Consider the following 17,057-nt stretch of genomic DNA (forward strand, 5'->3'; position numbering starts at 1 on the left):
AAATGCCTATGCAAACACACTGGTCTATCTATATTTAGATACTGAACAAGGGGGTCAGTTTACATCTTGCTTTATAGTGTTCTCAATATATTTCCATGATCATAAATACAGCTCTCACCTTCATTTGGAATGGCAACGTAATTCATTATACAGGTACAACACGAGGCATTTAGCCAGCATTTAAATGGTTTCCAACTTTTTATTATTATTGATAATACTGGGATGCACATCCTTGTAAATATATTGCTGTGAATCTGTCTGGCAATTTCATTAATATTTATTCCTAGAAGTGAAATGGCGGGATCAAATGGGCCACATTTAGGCTATAGGCCCAGGTTGCCAAATTGTCCTCAAAGAGGATAGTAATTTGTTCTCACCAGCACCATGTGAGAACATCCATCTCTCCACCCACTTAAACACTATGTATTATCAATCCTTTTTCAGTATCTATTTACCTAACATACATAAGAGATCTCTTTAAAAGTTTGCATTTCATCTTAGGTAAATTTGTTTTCTTTCTTTTTTTCAGTTCATCATCTAGGTTGCATTTGGCTATTCTGCAATTTATTTTTTAATGCTGTTTATGCCTCTTTTTTTCTTTTTGCCATGTGAGAGTCTTAAGTTTGTAGGTAATAAACACAATCAGTCCTTGCCTTTAAGGTTTCTGGATTTATTGTTGATGTTTTGAAAGTTAAAGTTGAGAAGAATTCCTATATTTAGGGAGAATAGTGATGGAGTTATTGCATACATAAGTAAATAATGGAGGTTTTGCTTTGCAGCCTGAGCAAGTCTATAAAGATGGCAAATTGAGAATAAAGTTTTTTTCTGATTCATGTTTTCCCTCTGCAACTGCTTCCCAGTTCCTACTGACTACAAAAGAGCCAATGGTGAAATCATCAGGCACATGGAAACCACCGTCTTAAACTTGATAGGGAAAAAAAAAAAAAAGGAAATCAAACTCTTCTGCATGGTTTCTCTTAAAAAAGCTAATCATACCCAATTATGTTAGAGGAAACAAATGCCTGTTCAAACAAAATTCATGTTGCATGCCTGTGCACTGGTTTTAACATTTATTAAGAAAACATTCATGTTCACCCTACAAAAAGCTATAAATAGCCTCTTCCTCTTAAATTTCTAATCTATTAGAAATATATGATATATGTATTATAATATATGATAAAAATGTACTATATGATAAAAATTGTCCAATACCCATTTCCTTCTAGAATGGATCATGCAGAATGTAAAACAATTCCCCAATGACAGTGGGCCCTGAGTCAGATCTATATTCCCGTATGTGTGAGCAATAGCTAAGGCTTGGCTGTCTAGCTGCGGTCCATGCACATTATCCTGTATATAAAGTTAAAGCTCTGCAGTATTATAATAAAACAGTTAATATATATTCATTCCCCAACCCCTGCCCCGCCCCAGTCAGGAAGTCCTGGGGACAAATATTTCTCCTGAAGAGCTTAGGCATTCAAAAGAGTTCAGGGAATTTTTTTTTTCTTTTTTTCCTAAATGCAACCAGGCATGCAGCCTTGTGGGAACAAGTTAATAGCAGAGGAAAGGAAATAGACCATTCTGGAAGCAAACCCAGCATTTTTTAAAGGAAGCAGAATATTCATTAAGAGAAGCGCATGGGTAGATATCACATAAAGAGGATTTTTCTCTCACTCGTGGAAAGCGTTAATGTAAGATAGCCCAGATGTTTCTCAGATTAACCATGTGTTAAAGTGCTATAAGCATTCCTTCATTCAGTTAGCAAATATTTGGCCTCTGGAAGGATCCAGAAGAATAGAAATTGCAAGAGGCTGCAGCTGGGAGCAGACATCAGATTATAAGGGTCTTTGCATGATGGCTAAGATAGTTATCTTAAGGACCCTGGGGAAACATGATCAGATTGGTACTTCAGAGAGATGAATCAGGCTGACCAGTGGAAAATTGATTAGAGGGGCAAGAAGGGAGGCAGGGAGACCAGTAATGGGAACTGGTCAGGTAATCCGGGGGGCAGATGATGGAGGACTGAGGTGGAGTAGTGCCAGGGAAGCTGGAGGAAGATGTATGGATTTCATAGTTTTTAGGTGAGTCATTACAGAACTTAATGAGTGAATCAGTGTGGGTGGTGGGTCCTAGTAAGGCAGGTGCAGGGGAAGGCTAACAGCCAGGCATTTGATGTAAACACCTGGGCAAAGAGCAGTCAGGCATGCAACACGAGAAGTATGGGTAGGCTTCTCTTCACTTGGGTGTGTGTGTGGGGGGGGGGTGTGGGTAGGCGCTTTGGTGATTAATCCATTTTGGGACATGCTGAATAAGAGGTTCTGTGGAGCTCCCAAGGGGCAATGTCTCCCAGGCGGCTCGTTATGTGGGACCTGAGCTGACTCTTGCTCTCTCTTCAGACCTGTTCTCTCTTTGAGCTTTAGATCTGAATACCCAAATACTGGCCAGATAACTCCGCTGAGAGGTCTGATCAACTTACAATACCTCCAGGTGAACACCTCCAACCCCCTGTCCTTCCCTCTGCTAGCAGGATCACTCCTCCACCAGAGCTGGTGCTAACATGCTGCCTGGACTTGAGGAATAACCCACTTAAGTCCCTTTCATTTCAATATCATCAGTGTCTGGTACAAGTGGCACCTGGCCCCTAGACAGTGTGCCACCAAGAACTTAAAAATAGGGGAATTTGGTGGCTTTCAGAGAGACAGCCATAGTCATCATCTGATGGGGTCAGAGCTCCAGAAACATGAAGCCAAATTTGACTGGAACCTGACTGAGAAGGATGAAGGACTGGTCAGCAATGGGAGGTCAGAGAAAGGAGAGTCAGAAAAGAATATGCTGGTAGCATGCCTTCAGCATGGTGGTCCCTGTGAGTACGACTGGCTCCCGGACACAAAGAGCCTGTCCACGTGGCACAGTATCCCTACAATGGAGATGAGAGCGGAGCTATGACATCCTGGCCCTCCTAGCCTTTAGTTCACTCAAGTCACTGTTCCTGCTCCCATTCCTTGCTCACCAAGCAACTGACTAGAGCTAGACTTTCCATGCAGGTGGGACCTAGAGAAAGAGCTATGAATCAGCAAGCATAATTATTTTGCCCATCTGATAGCATCTGACCAATTACCATTATGAATAATTAAACTAGTACTCTGGCTTGTAACTGGGAGTCTCTGAATCGGCAAACAGGACTAGGGATCGGAGAGGCAGGTGCATGGCTTGGTGTAGTAACAGATTCAGTATCTCATACAAGAATATTATTTCGCCTCTCCCCCATTATAAAAGTGGTATGTGTTCATTATTTCTTTCTCCTCTCCACTTATTTTTGTTTCTAAAATCACTCATAATTTCAAACATCCAAAAACAATTACAACTAATTGTCAGGATGCTTCCTTCCAATCTACTTTCTATGCATATGGAAATAACATTCAGCAACTATTTCATTTCCTTTTTGTAAAAATGCAGTACTGATCTGCAACCTCAAATGACAAAATTTTTAATCAACTGTGTTGGAAAGAATTTTGGCTGGTTCTTCCATGCTGAACGAAAGAAAGAAAGAAACAAAGGGAGGGAGGAAGGAAGGAAGAAAGAAAGCAGAAAATTCAAAGGATGCTTGACTAAATTTCTAAATTGCAGTGAAAGAATCCATTTCTGCAACCTGATCAAGGAAGATTCCCTGCTCCCAAGACCTAGCCAAGACTTATGAGCATGAAGAACATCTAAAAAGTCTTTATGGGTAAAAGATTCCAATTATATTATAAAATATATATACTATATATATTATAAAAATATATATATTATAAAAGATATAAATAAGTTGGAGATATAAGGTACAGCATGGTAACTAGAATTAATAATACCGTATTGCATATTAGAAAGTTGCCATGAGAGTAGATCTTAAGAGAGTAGATCTTAAAAGTTCTTATTATAGCAAAAAAAAATTCTGTAATTATGTATGGTGACAAATGTTAATTAGGCTTTAGGGGTGACCAATTAAAAATATATACAAATATAAATTCTTATGTCATATACCTGAAACTAAAATAATGTTGTAAGTAAATTATATCTCAATAAAAGACAACAAAAAAGTTTTTATGGTAGCCAGTGGTAACCCCCAAAAACCTTAATCACCCAACCATATATTCTAGACATCATCTTTCTAAAGGAGCTCAAATTCTTTTTTTTTTTTTTTTAAAGATTTTATTTTATTTATTTATTTGACAGAGAGAAATCACAAGTAGATGGAGAAGCAGGCAGAGAGAGAGAGAGAGGGAAGCAGGCTCCCCGCTGAGCAGAGAGCCCGATGCGGGACTCGATCCCAGGACCCTGAGATCACGACCCGAGCCGAAGGCAGAGGCTTAACCCACTGAGCCACCCAGGCGCCCAAGGAGCTCAAATTCTTGTCTCTGGTAAAGATGCTTGTGTATGTGTGTGTGTGCGCACGTACATGCGCATATATCTGTGCACTCACACACACATGCACACACATGGTGATTTTCAAATTCTTTCATCCTTTCTTTCCACATTTAACCAGTCTCCTCTGCCATCAACTATTTGGTTATCCTGAAATACAAATCGTACAACAGCATCCAAATGAATGCTAGATCCTTTCCTTTAATTCATCAAATTTATTAAGTAATAAGTTGACTCCCAGAAGTGTTCAGCGCTCAATAAACGGGATATGTAACTACCAATGAAGTTATCAATGTAGTTTGCAATGTTTTTGGCTTTCCTACAATTTGAGAACCTTACTGTGATGTTTAAAAAAAAAAAAACAAAAAAAAAAAACAAAGAAAAGAAAAAGGAAAAGCAAAAAAAATGTCCCCACAGCCTTACTTTCTTTTTTTTTTTTTTTTTTTTAAAGATTTTATTTATTTATCAGAGAGAGAGGGGAGAGAGAGTGAGCACAGGCAGACAGAATGGCAGGCAGAGGCAGAGGGAGAAGCAGGCTCCCCGCTGAGCAAGGAGCCTGACGTGGGACTCGATCCCAGGACGCTGGGATCATGACCTGAGCCGAAGGCAGCTGCCTAACCAACTGAGCCACCCAGGCGTCCCAGCCTTACTTTCTTTAACACAAACTCCTCATCAGAAGCATTTAGGGTTGACACATCAAAAGAGCTTGCCTCATTCTCTGATGAGCTCGCAGAGAGCAGCACCTCCTGGGCGTCAAAGAACTCGGAGACAGACTCTGACATGGAGAGGCGGCTCTCGTTGGCTACCTGCTGTGACAGGGGGAGACTGACATGGATTTGCTCACCAGCCTATAGAGGACAGAAACATTTGGGTCATCGTTAGTCCCTTCAAAGAAAAGCTATTTGTTCAAATAAGACCATGACGTACTAGGCCAGACTTCTAGAGAAGTTCATATCATATGTTAAGAGTGGTGACCACAAGTAATTTTCACCTGCACTCATGACCATGGCCTAAATTTCCTTTTAATATGTCTAAAGCATCCAAAAGGCGTGGCTGAAAAATGATGGTACTGTGACTTGACTTCAAATCAATGCTCAGTGGATATTCAGTGGAGGTTAATAGCTTGAACCCCTATGAAGACCCTGAATTGACTATGGAGACAGGTTCACTTTCATATTCTTAGATCCATCATTACTAGCCATATTCTAACCAGTATGCTACATCTCAAGACATATTTGTAGAAACCGCTAGAAATATGCTAAGAAAACACTCCATAAAACTAAATGTTTGAGACAGAATATATAAAAGTCATTTTCCAACTTGGTCATGAACTTTAACCAATGAGATAAAGTATTAAACCTACGGCAAACTATAATTTTTATTCAGTAAGTGATACATATATACACACAGTATGGTAGTACAAATAAACACCAAATTGCAAAGATTCAAACTAAGACTGCTAACGATTTCTGAATGATGCAGTTGTAGAAATCCTCTGGATTCTGAGCAGTGGAGCAAGCATGAGTGTCACCAGATACCGTGTGTTGTGTGAAGGTGAGCGGACGTAGGTTCGACCACTTAAGTCAAAAAGAAGCTTGTCTTGGGATGGCATTTCCTAAGCAATTAGATGCCAGGACGTTGGCCCCTGTGGATTTCTAGTAAAATGTACGGTTTTCTGTAAATATGGCCGTCACACAAGTAAAACTCTCACCTTGTTCCATGTATCATATCACTGTATATAAAACTCCAATATTACTGTTGAAAAGTTTAAATTCCCATGGTTATAAAACAGTAATTTTATAAAGGGTTATAGACAGAATTATACACTAAGCCTGGCCCAAATACTGAATGTTCTCCTGTCCTTTGAGCATTACGTCAAAAATTCTCCTGAGCAATGGAGTGATCATCATAGCACCTACCTCAGAGGTCACTGGGAGTGTCGAATGTTGTCAGCACAATGCCCAGCACAGAGTAAGCTTTCACTTGACATGCGCTAGCTATTAATTCTCAACATCACTATTAGTGGCTGTAATTACATCACTAGTGTTACTTTAGTAAGGTTAGGTGATTTCTCCTAAGATAGGCTTTTTAAAATAAACCTTAAAAAAGCTATCATTTAGCACCTTCTCAGCTGAATATATTTTTCCCCCCACCATTTCATAGGCCGTCTGATGATAAGGAACATTTCCAATAAAGTCTGTGACAGACACGGAGAATTCACAAGCTGGAGTAGATATATAAACTAAATTATTCAGTAGCACTAGGTGAACACAGATAAAAGCACAAATAGAGACTGATCACTGAGAATAAATGATATTGAGCTCATGTACATCCTTCACTCCAAAGAACACCAAACTGTCAACAACACAGATATTTATGCAGAGAATCTTATTAACAGTGAAAGAACTGTATTAAAAAAAAAAACCCAAATATGTAGTTGATTTAGATGCTATAAAGTAAGTATTCTACATCCATTAAAAATGAGTCTTACCTCATCAGGGCTAGGAATAATATTTACACTGACAACCTGATCACAAATAATAGATTCTGAATGTATTCTGTTCAACCGACTTCTTAGCTCAGCATTCTGGTTGAGTGCCTTAAAATAACAAAAATTGCACATGTAATTTCAAGTTAATAAGCAAGCATAAAACAGAATAAGCACACAAATTCACAGCAGACAAGAGTCTATGATGTTCTTGGTTATAATTTTTGGAGTCAACACAGGCCAGATCCTACCCTTTAGAAGGAAATGAATGGCTCCAAATTAAGGTATTCATTTTTCATAAAATAAGAGCGCTACTTAGTAGGTTAGTGGGTTGAAAGAGTTCATGGATTTCATAAAAATGATTCATGGAATTTTCTCCCATCAGGCCCATTATTACATCCAAGCCCGGTCTACCACCACATATATATTATGTTTTACAGCCTGAGATAAAAACTGCTGATTCTTTTCATTTTGGGTTCTAGTTTCTAAAATTTGGGAGCTGTCTCCAAGCCAGGTAGAGACCTGAAAAATTATTTGGAAATGGAATGAACAATGAGCTGGCTTTAATTTATAGACTTACATTTTATTCCAGTGATAAAAGAGTTGTATTTTCAATTTCTAGGAGCACATGTACATGACGGTGCAGCAGAACTAATTCAAGTGCAGCCCAAAAGGTGTCTTCATTGAGCAGTGTAGACACGGACAAGGAACTAACTCCAAGTTTTCAGCATCATGATATCTGTTTCAGTAAAACGCTATCTGGTATATAACAAGTTAGGGCATGTGGCAAGAAGAGAACAGCTTTATATAAGCTTTACTTCCTCCAGGTGCCCTGTGGACAAAGGTGCTTGCATCCCATGGCTGCATGGGAACATGTTCCCTAATGTTAGATAGATATAGCAAACTGGAATTACATCAAGGATCAAAAGACATGTGAGAACAAAGCCCCATAAGAAGCTGGACAATTCCTTTCCTTTGCATTAAAATCAGCAGTGAGAAAGAAGATGGAGGTGGATGCCTTACTGGGTGGAAGAAAAATGTCAGGGCTGACAAAGGCATCTCCCCCAGGGAGCAGACATCCTGCTGTTCTTAAGATGCAGTGTATGGATGTAGTAATCCAATACACATATACAAATGTAACATAATAATTCTAACTCGTATCTATTGAAACAGTCAGGATAAACTACAAAGTGGCTAAACTCTCCACTGGCATTGAGGAGTACATAGTCCTTGGGGCACAGAACGGCCTCTCCTCTCTCCCTCCAACATGGTTTCTGCTTTTTAAGGAGAAAATTGTTCACTCACAGCTTTTGGCATTTGTTTAAAATTCTTTATAACCAGCTTCTAAAATATGTGTAAAATGTAACACACCTGATCCGGTAGGTTGTCAGGTATTGAGGGATGAAAAGGGGAGAGAGATCTTATAGTTGCTATGTTTATGGACTGAAGGATATACGTGCCTAGCTCCTTGGGAAAACAGAGATGTTATTTAGATAAGCTTATTTAGATAAGCAGTGATTACCCTTATAGTAAACAAGGCATGTACTTTAAAGGAAGAATCCTAATATCTTTCCATTCTGCAAAAGTGCTCAGGATCATCTTTCCCAGAGCAAAATCTCAAACACTTGGTAGGTGAAAAAACAAACGAACAAAAAAACAAACCACATTATCCCCCTCCTTTGTGGCCACTATACCTATGTGTATTTGTTTTTTCACCATTTCTTTGCCCATAAGTATGCTGAAAGTTGCCTTGTCTATTGAAATATCTGGAATCAGATATATTTCACATTTTACTATCTTTAAGGCGGGAGGCCTCTTGGGTGGGTCCTTAGAGGGCTTTAACTGCAGATTCACAGTCTTGATCTGAGAGTTTCAGATAACTTCAACCGAGGGCTTCTCCAAAGTGCCTGCGCTGTATGTGGGCACTGAAACAGAGTTAACAAAACAACGCCACAAAAACTCAGTGGCGAGGAGAAATAACAGTTTTCCTCAGAGTAGGCGTTTTTAACACAGCCTTGCGTTTTGTAAAGAAACTTATAGTACTGTTTGCTCCAGATAACTTCAGTGAAATTCCCATTTCAGCTCTTATCTCAACCAATTGTCACGAAATGCAATTGTGTCTACGGGCGTGTGTGGCACACACCATAACCTCTAGCCATACTAGCGATAGGAGATGAACTAAAAGTTCAAAAGGAAAATTTTATTAATAATACATATGCAGTGGTAGAAGAAGGTTGTCGTTCGATAGCCCCCAAAAGCATGTATATAAGTACTCTTCCAAGTCTGGCAGCCCCAGCGGCGGAAGGCGGAAGCAGGCAGACAACCGAGCGTGCAACGGTCCATTTCTGCACATTTTCCCTGGGTAGCTCCTCCTTTTGCCTTGATCATACAGACTGTTTCTGACGTTCGTGACAGCCAAGTGCCACGAGCTTTGTGGTATCATGCTCTCAGGCAGTGAGCAGGACCACATTTATTATTTCCCCTCCCTGAAACACAACTATTTTCTTTGTAATGATATAATGGAAATCTTGGGAACATGGAGGAATATAGGTAGGTTCTGTGGAAGGACACTATTAGCAATAGTTAATACAGAAGAGCCCGGATGATGGCAGAAATGACATTCAGAACGTACCCAAGGATCATGAACAGTGGAGAAGCAAGGAAAAAGGAGGGGCGTCATCAGCTACTCACACCAGCCAAGGAGCAAGAAAAGCTAAGAAGATGTGTCAGTAATGACATTGCTCTATGAGCAGCAGATGGGACCAAAGACCTAACAGGGAGGGAGCGCCACAGGAATTCTTGTGCTTGAATTCGTCACCAGGCAGATTCTAGGCTTATTCTCATTACTTGTTTGAGCTAGTGAGCTTGGACTCAGCACAAAACTCTCCACAAAGTGTGCTCAATTTCTCCATAGCTCATGTCCTTCAGACACATTCAAGTTTAATATATCCAAGAGACAAACCACACCTTCTCAATCTATAAAAGAAGTTACCATCTTGAGATCCTGAGTCAGAATAAATTGTCCAAATCCCCACCATCTTGGCTATTAACTACCACTATCCACCCTGGCAGATGGTGGGTGAAGATAACCTTGGATTGGGTGAGACTTGGACAGATACATTTTACTTGAACGGAACTGTGTGTTCTGGGAAGGAAACGTGGAAGCCTGAGGGCTGGGGAAGGATAGGAGACATATGGCAAGAGAGAATTATCAGAGACTTAAGACCTTTGGAGAAAAGCAAAACTGATTCAAAAGGATCAAGGAAATCACTACGGCAGCTGTGAAAGCTAGAGTGATCAAGAACCAAATCCTGGGAATCACTTAAAAATCACCTTCTTTTTTTAAATTTTAAAATAAGTACATACTACTACAGTATATATGCAAAATGCAAAAAGTAAAAAATATTTAAAAAATTCATAACTTACTATCGTATCAACCAATTGTTGGTATCTTGGTATATTTTTCTCTAGCCTTTTCCTATACATTTCCCACATCATTTAATGGGTGCATACTGGACATCTGTGTCTGCCACTTATTCTTTGTGTATAAACATTTATTTTATGTTGCAAACTTTGCACAAATATGACTTTGCATTTTTGCATAGCAAGTGATTATCTTCTATAATTGGACACTTCATGCTATTACTGATTTTTCCTAGAATAAATAATGCTGCCATGAATGTTTGTATGCATAGTGGATTTCTACATTCAGCATTACTTCCTCACACTAGAAATATCAGTCATGGGCTAAAGGGTCAAAGATAAGATCTTCTTAAGGCTTTAAGACATATGGCCAAATTATGTCCAAAATGACATCAATTTCAACTTACTGGATAGCTAGAAAGCGATGTAAATAATTCCGTGAAGAATATCTTCATCAGAACCAATTTTGCCATGTTTCAGGGAATTCAAAATCAGGAATACTCTTGGAAGTTTTATCCCGATAAATACCCCAGAATATTTATTTTGTGTATGTGAAATGTTGTAGACAGGAAGGATGGTAAAGGATTGGGATTTTAATTATGGTACTATGTGCCTTAAGCTGATTTTTTTACTTACATTTCCATATACTGTATTTCATTGATTCTAAATGAACATCTCCTCCTCCATTCAACATCTCTGAAGCACCATCAATTTCACTGAGTGCAGTCTGCTTTCTTTTTCACTAAGCCACATAATGATGGTACATCTAACTATCGATGGCATGTTGATTTAATGAAATATGGTAATTCTACCAGAAGTCAAGGGACACATTCTGCTGCTCACATTTATATGAACCCCAAACCCACTACATTTAGCTTAAGCTATGCATAGATTCTGGGGCCAGAGACCAAACTAGTAACAGTGTCAGAGGGTAATGTATTAAAGACAGACTCAAGTCAAGTCAAGTCTTTTATTATTATAGTAACCTGGGGTACTGAAGCTACCTTAGTCTTATCAGATACTATTTGATCGTGCAGTTCAGGATACTACATTAACGAGGATGTGAAATTGTAGCTGTGAGATAAAATAATTTATAAAGGGATCAAGAGCATACACAATGCCCTGTCTTACAGGTTCGAATCTAACATCTATGCTACCTCTCAGATGTAGAAGTTGCCTCTAAAGTTTCATGGAGATAAAATAACAGAATTATGTATGTCTTTGTATACACACAGATCGGGGAAGAAATATCACTTTAGAAGAGGAATTCATTATACTGCAGTCTTGTAAATTATTGCATGCCCAAGGCAGGTAACAATTATTCTGAGCAGGTAGTAAAGAATGCTAATTTCACGTATTTTATATGCTCTGTGTTAGAGCATATGGACAGACACAAGAACGTGAACATGGCCGTAATGCTGGGATGACACACAATAGGAAGCACTGAATTCTCTAGTGAATAGGATACAACAGACTGTCTTTAGAGTACCAAGTTATTTTTACATTTTTTGAGGGTAAAATTGAAGTTTCTGGTTTAAAAAAAATACACATGACAGCCAAAAAAACCCCACCACAAAACAACAAGAAAAACTCATAACAACTGAACAAAAATCTATTGAAGCTCTAAGTTTAGAGGTAAATAAATTACGTTTTGACATGACAGGGAAATACTTAATCTCTAAAATATAAAGCTGAGATAACTTTGCTTTATTTTATTTTTATTATGTTAGCATCAGGTCCTTCCTTGGAAACTGCTGCTGTCTACTCAGGCCCCATTCAAAGCTCAGTTCCTTCTGATCTGTGGCTCTGCTCTGAGGTCAGGAAACTCCCATTCTTCTGAACCTCCAGAACCCCAGAAATCTGCATCACCCACATGCTTCTCTGAATGGACCAGAGCATGGTCCGTCTAACTGTTTCCTTCGTAAATACTGCTCATCTCACTAATCAGATCATAAGCTTCCTGGGGACACGGTCAGGGTTACTTTTGTCTTGGTGTTTCAAATGTTGTACTACACCTAATATACAGTCAGTTGAATAAAATGCAATGAATAAATGAATGAACAAATGAATCACTTTTAAAAATTCTTCTTTACCATCATTTTTAATCTGGTGGCACAAACCAGATCTCTACTTCTTCTCTGTCTTAGCAAACAAACAAATAAAAGCAAGCAAGCAAGAAACAAATACAATTTTAAAACCGTAACAAAACTAAAAGGCAATCCATGGAATAGGAGAAGATAATTGCAAATGACATATCTGATAAAGGCTTAGTATCCAAAATATATAAAGAACTGATACAACTCAACACCCCCCAAACCAACAATCAAATTAAAAATGGGCAGAAGACATGAACATACATTTCTCCAAAGAAAACATACAGCTGGCTGACAAACACGTGAAAAGATGCTTATCATCACTTATCATCAGGTAAATGCAAATCAAAACCACAATGAACTATCACCTTCTACCTGTCAGAATGGCTAAAATAAAAAACGCAAGAAACAATAGGTGTTGGTGAGGACAGGGAGGAAAAGGAATCCTCTTGCACTGTTGGTGGGAATGCAAACTGGTATAGCTACTACGGAAAACAGTATGGGGCTTCCTCAAAAGTTAAAAATAGAAATACCATATGATTCAGCAATCTCACTACTGGGTATTTACTGCCCCCCCCCCCAAAGAAACATTAATTCAAAGGGATACATGCACCCCTATGTTTACTGCAGCATTATTTACAAATGCCAAGATATGGAAGCAGCCCAAGTGTCCATTATTTGATGAATAAAGAAGATGTGGTATACATATACATACATACGCACAACAGAATATTACTCAGCCATAAAAAGTAATGAAATCTTGCCATTTGCAACAACGTGGATGGAGCTAGAGTATAATGCTTAGCAAAATCAGTCAATCAGAGAAAGACAAATAGCATATAATTTCACTCATATATGGAATTTTAAAAACAAAACAGGGATGCCTGGGGGGCTCAGTCGGTTAAGCAGCTTCCTTTGGCTCAGGTCACGATTCCAGGGTCCTGGGATCGAGCCCCGCATCGCGCTCCTTGCTCAGCCGGGAGCCTGCTTCTTCCTCTTCCTGCCACTCCCCCTGCTCGTACTCTCTCTCTCACTCTCTCACAAATAAATAAATAAAATCTTTTAAAAAATGAATAAAAAAATAAAAAACAAAACAAGCAGAAGGAAAAAGAGAAAGAGACAAACCAAGAAACAGACTTAACTATAGAGTACAAAACGATGGTCACCAGAGGGGAATGGAGGAAAGAGGTGATGGGCATTAAGGACTTTATGATGAGCACCGGATGATAAAAATACAAACTTAAAAAAAAAAGTTTGTGCAAAGGAAATACAAAAGAAACAAACACCTTTTCTTATTTTTCTTAGTACAAGCGTATGCCACTAAGCCTCTATCATTTACTACACCTGAAGGAAACACTGCAACACTTAGGAGGGTAAGAGTATATTTTGCATGTTTCCAGGATGACATCTACGTGTTTACCCAACCATTATTTTGATCTTTCTGATTCATGATACTTTCAGAATAAGGATTCTGAAGATCAATTACCACAGACTGAGTATATGACATGAGGAGCCCAAGGCAAACCATTAAAATGTACTTATAAAAAAAGCCCTCTGCAGATGGGCACGACAGGTGCTACTTTGAGTGCTCATGCTCCCGAGTCCCCTGGTTGTGCCCCAGAAGCAGGATATGCACCTCAACTGACAGTGTTTTATGGTGAACACAGCAAGAGTGGCCCAGGTAACAATACTCAATAGCGTGAAACTTAACACTGAGGGTAAGCTGACAGTTCAGGTACATAAAACACGGTGAGACGGTTTGTCTATTTTTAGGGACTGAGGGAGACTACTCAAGCAGGAGCCGATCCACATGGAAAACCACTTACCCAGGATTTGCTCGCTCCTTCACTCTGATCCAAGGCACCAGGAAGTGAACAATATTTTATATAAACACTGAGTTCTCACACAAAATCACATAACAACATTGAATTCTCAAAAGACTTTTTAAAAGGGCATTTATAGACTAAAGGAAGGAAATACTTCAGAGGAAGTGCTTGGGGTAAAAAAGCATTAAGCGCAGTTTTAAAGGATTTTTATCAGAAATTTCAACTTTGATATACATAGGTATTTGATAAGTATTACAAAGATCAATATATGTTGAATAATATATAATGAATATATATTGAATAATATATTTTATGATGTACAATATATCCTGAAATATATGGGTCTTGCTGCAGGGAACATAACTTAGATAGGAAGAAAATTCTAAAAGTATAAAGCAGGAAAGAAAAAGTAGGTAAGAGTAAGCAATAATTCTCAACAGATGTGGTATAAGTTAAAAATATTAAGTGTGGAAGATCTAGTAAATTCTGTTGTATTTAACACTAGGTTAAATATATTCTGGAACATATTTTAGAAGTGTAAATCATGTATAAATGCTTGATTTGTCTTTTAAAAGGGGCGGTCTTATAAATGACGACTGAAAAGCATCAAAAGTATTCAGTTGGTCAAAAAACCACAATTATATGTTTACAAGCAAGTTTTGTTGATTTTTACTCTTACCTTGATCTATTTTGCAAGAAACAGTTAACTTCAACCTTAATTAAATTAATTAATTATTAAAGAATTTAAAAATTTAATCCCAACATTGTAATGTCTTGAGGGGGGTCGTTTCAGTTGAACATGCCATGCAAGACGGACCACCTCCGCCCCAATATTTTACCTTCCAGGATTAGGTATGCGCCCTGAGAGTGAAACAAACATTCTCTTTTACCTGAGACAGTGACTGTCGGAGCCGTGCCATCTGCGTGCTGTGGCCTTTATTGTGATCCTGCTCAGAAACCATCTGCTTAAGCTTCTCCTTCTCTATAGCTATGCTATTAAATGCAGACTTCAAAAGAGAATGCACTGGGTGGGGAAAAAAATGAGAAACAAAGATCAAATGGATCCAGGAAGAATATATAAAATTACAAATTTTTCAGCATTTTAACTCATGGGTAGACATTATCTGGAAGGAATATATTACAGTCTAGGTAGAAGTCAGCCTAACAACGGAATCTTCCAAAATACCTATACACAAAATGCATATGGTAACAGTAATTACTCAGAGTGAAAATTGAGGTATTTCATACCTGAAATGATTTAGAAGGCTAAGAAATATTGATATCAATTGATATCTTAAATATCAAGATTTAGAAAATTAATCTATAATTCCTAGAAGGAAAAGGCAACAGGTTTTCTTCTGTCATGGTTGATAAGAATATTTGAACAGTTCTGTGTATAGTGAATTCTCATGCAAATCATTTAGAACTATCCAGATATTATTTCCCCAAAGCAGGTACCCAAAAAGAGCATTTTATAAATTTTGCCAAAATAAAACAGGAAGCTGATTTAGAAGTCCTGACTAGTTCTCTTTGAGGTAGGAAATGATTTGGTCTTGAGAATAGCAACTGAATTGCTTTCTCAGCCAGGAACATCTTGATGTAAGCACTGCCTTCAAAGAGTAAAACTTCCAGGTTTAAGACGAATAAGTTCTGGACATCTAATGTACAGTTTGATGACAATAATTAGTAATACTGTATTATATACTTCAAAGTTAAGAGAATAGATCTTAAATGTCTTCACCACAAAAAAGAAATGGCAATTACATGACACGATGGAGGTGTTAGCTGATGCTATGGTGGTAATCATTTTGTCATATTTAAGCGTATCAAATCAACAGGTATATCTTAATCTTGTTAAATGTTATATGTTTATCATATCTCGAGAAAGCTATAAAAAACAAAATAAAACCACAGTAAAAACAACACTCCCTGCCCATTTCTGTGTACCCAATAACATACATTGGTAGAATCAGAGGTAGTCTTAAAGTCTGAAATGCAAGAAGGTTGGATTTCCAATTCCTATCTTTATAATAGCAGTTTCTATAATATGCAAAGTCTGCTAAACTAGGGATTTCCATAGTTGAGAACAGTTATTTTTAAAAGAAGTGGAAAATTTTAGCCAAAACACTGGCCTGAACGAAGAGGGGAAAAATGGTGGGATCACAAGGGACACACAATCTATTGATTTATGTGCCACATTCTAGTCATCATTGATTTAAAGGTACTAACTTGAAAGCTGGCATACATTAACCCCACTGGCCGTTCTAAAAGCAGACTCTCAGACATTTTAAAATCGTAATTCTTTCTAAAAAGTTTGCTCATAGTCATAGAAAAGCCCTTTTTTTTTTTTTTTAAGCACAGTTGGAAAGAAAATACATTGTTTCAACAGAGGCTTTAAAATCCTGTTGAAACATGGATTTCCTGAAAACCTCAGGATTGTCATCGAATACACAAAGCTTTCCTGGGGCCACTTTCTAATTTATTCATCTCCCTTGAGAGGCTGTTCTATACATACTTCATTCACACATTTGTTGTCTCATTCTGCCTGCTTCTAACACCGCCCCCTTGTCCCCCTGCCGTTAGAAGTAAACATTCCTGGCCGTAATCCTATGCTGTTATATAAAGAAAATAATACTGCTCTAGTCTAATGACATAATTAGTATCTGGCTAAGAAATATGATAAAAATATATCAGGAGCCTCAGTGGCTCAGTGGGTTAAAGCCTCTGCCTTCGGCTCAGGTCATGATCCCAGAGTCCTGGGATCAGCTGCGAATCAGGCTCTCTGCTCAGCAGGGAGCCTGCTTCCCTTCCTCCTCTCTCTGC

At 38.3% G+C, this 17,057-nt stretch overlaps 1 protein-coding gene across 18 annotated transcripts in view; it reads right to left on the reverse strand.

Moving 5' to 3' along the window:
• OSBPL6 (oxysterol binding protein like 6) overlaps positions 1-17,057 on the reverse strand; it is a 207,412-nt gene that overhangs the window by 17,943 nt on the left and 172,412 nt on the right. For 8 of the 18 annotated variants that reach the window (XM_082689383.1, XM_082689385.1, XM_082689384.1 and 5 more), the window contains 3 exons: positions 15,125-15,258; positions 6,896-7,003; positions 5,115-5,252 (listed from right to left, as the gene is read on the reverse strand). In XM_082689383.1, the coding sequence (XP_082545509.1) occupies positions 5,115-5,252; positions 6,896-7,003; positions 15,125-15,258 (380 nt within the window). Of the gene's footprint in view, positions 1-5,114; positions 5,253-6,895; positions 7,004-14,234; positions 14,259-15,124; positions 15,259-17,057 lie in introns of all 18 variants that reach the window. The other 10 variants (XM_082689381.1, XM_082689392.1, XM_082689391.1 and 7 more) reach the window with 2 other exon arrangements.

This window comes from Mustela nivalis (assembly GCF_964662115.1).
Source record: "Mustela nivalis genome assembly, chromosome: 11".
NCBI classification, from domain to species: Eukaryota; Metazoa; Chordata; class Mammalia; order Carnivora; family Mustelidae; genus Mustela; species Mustela nivalis.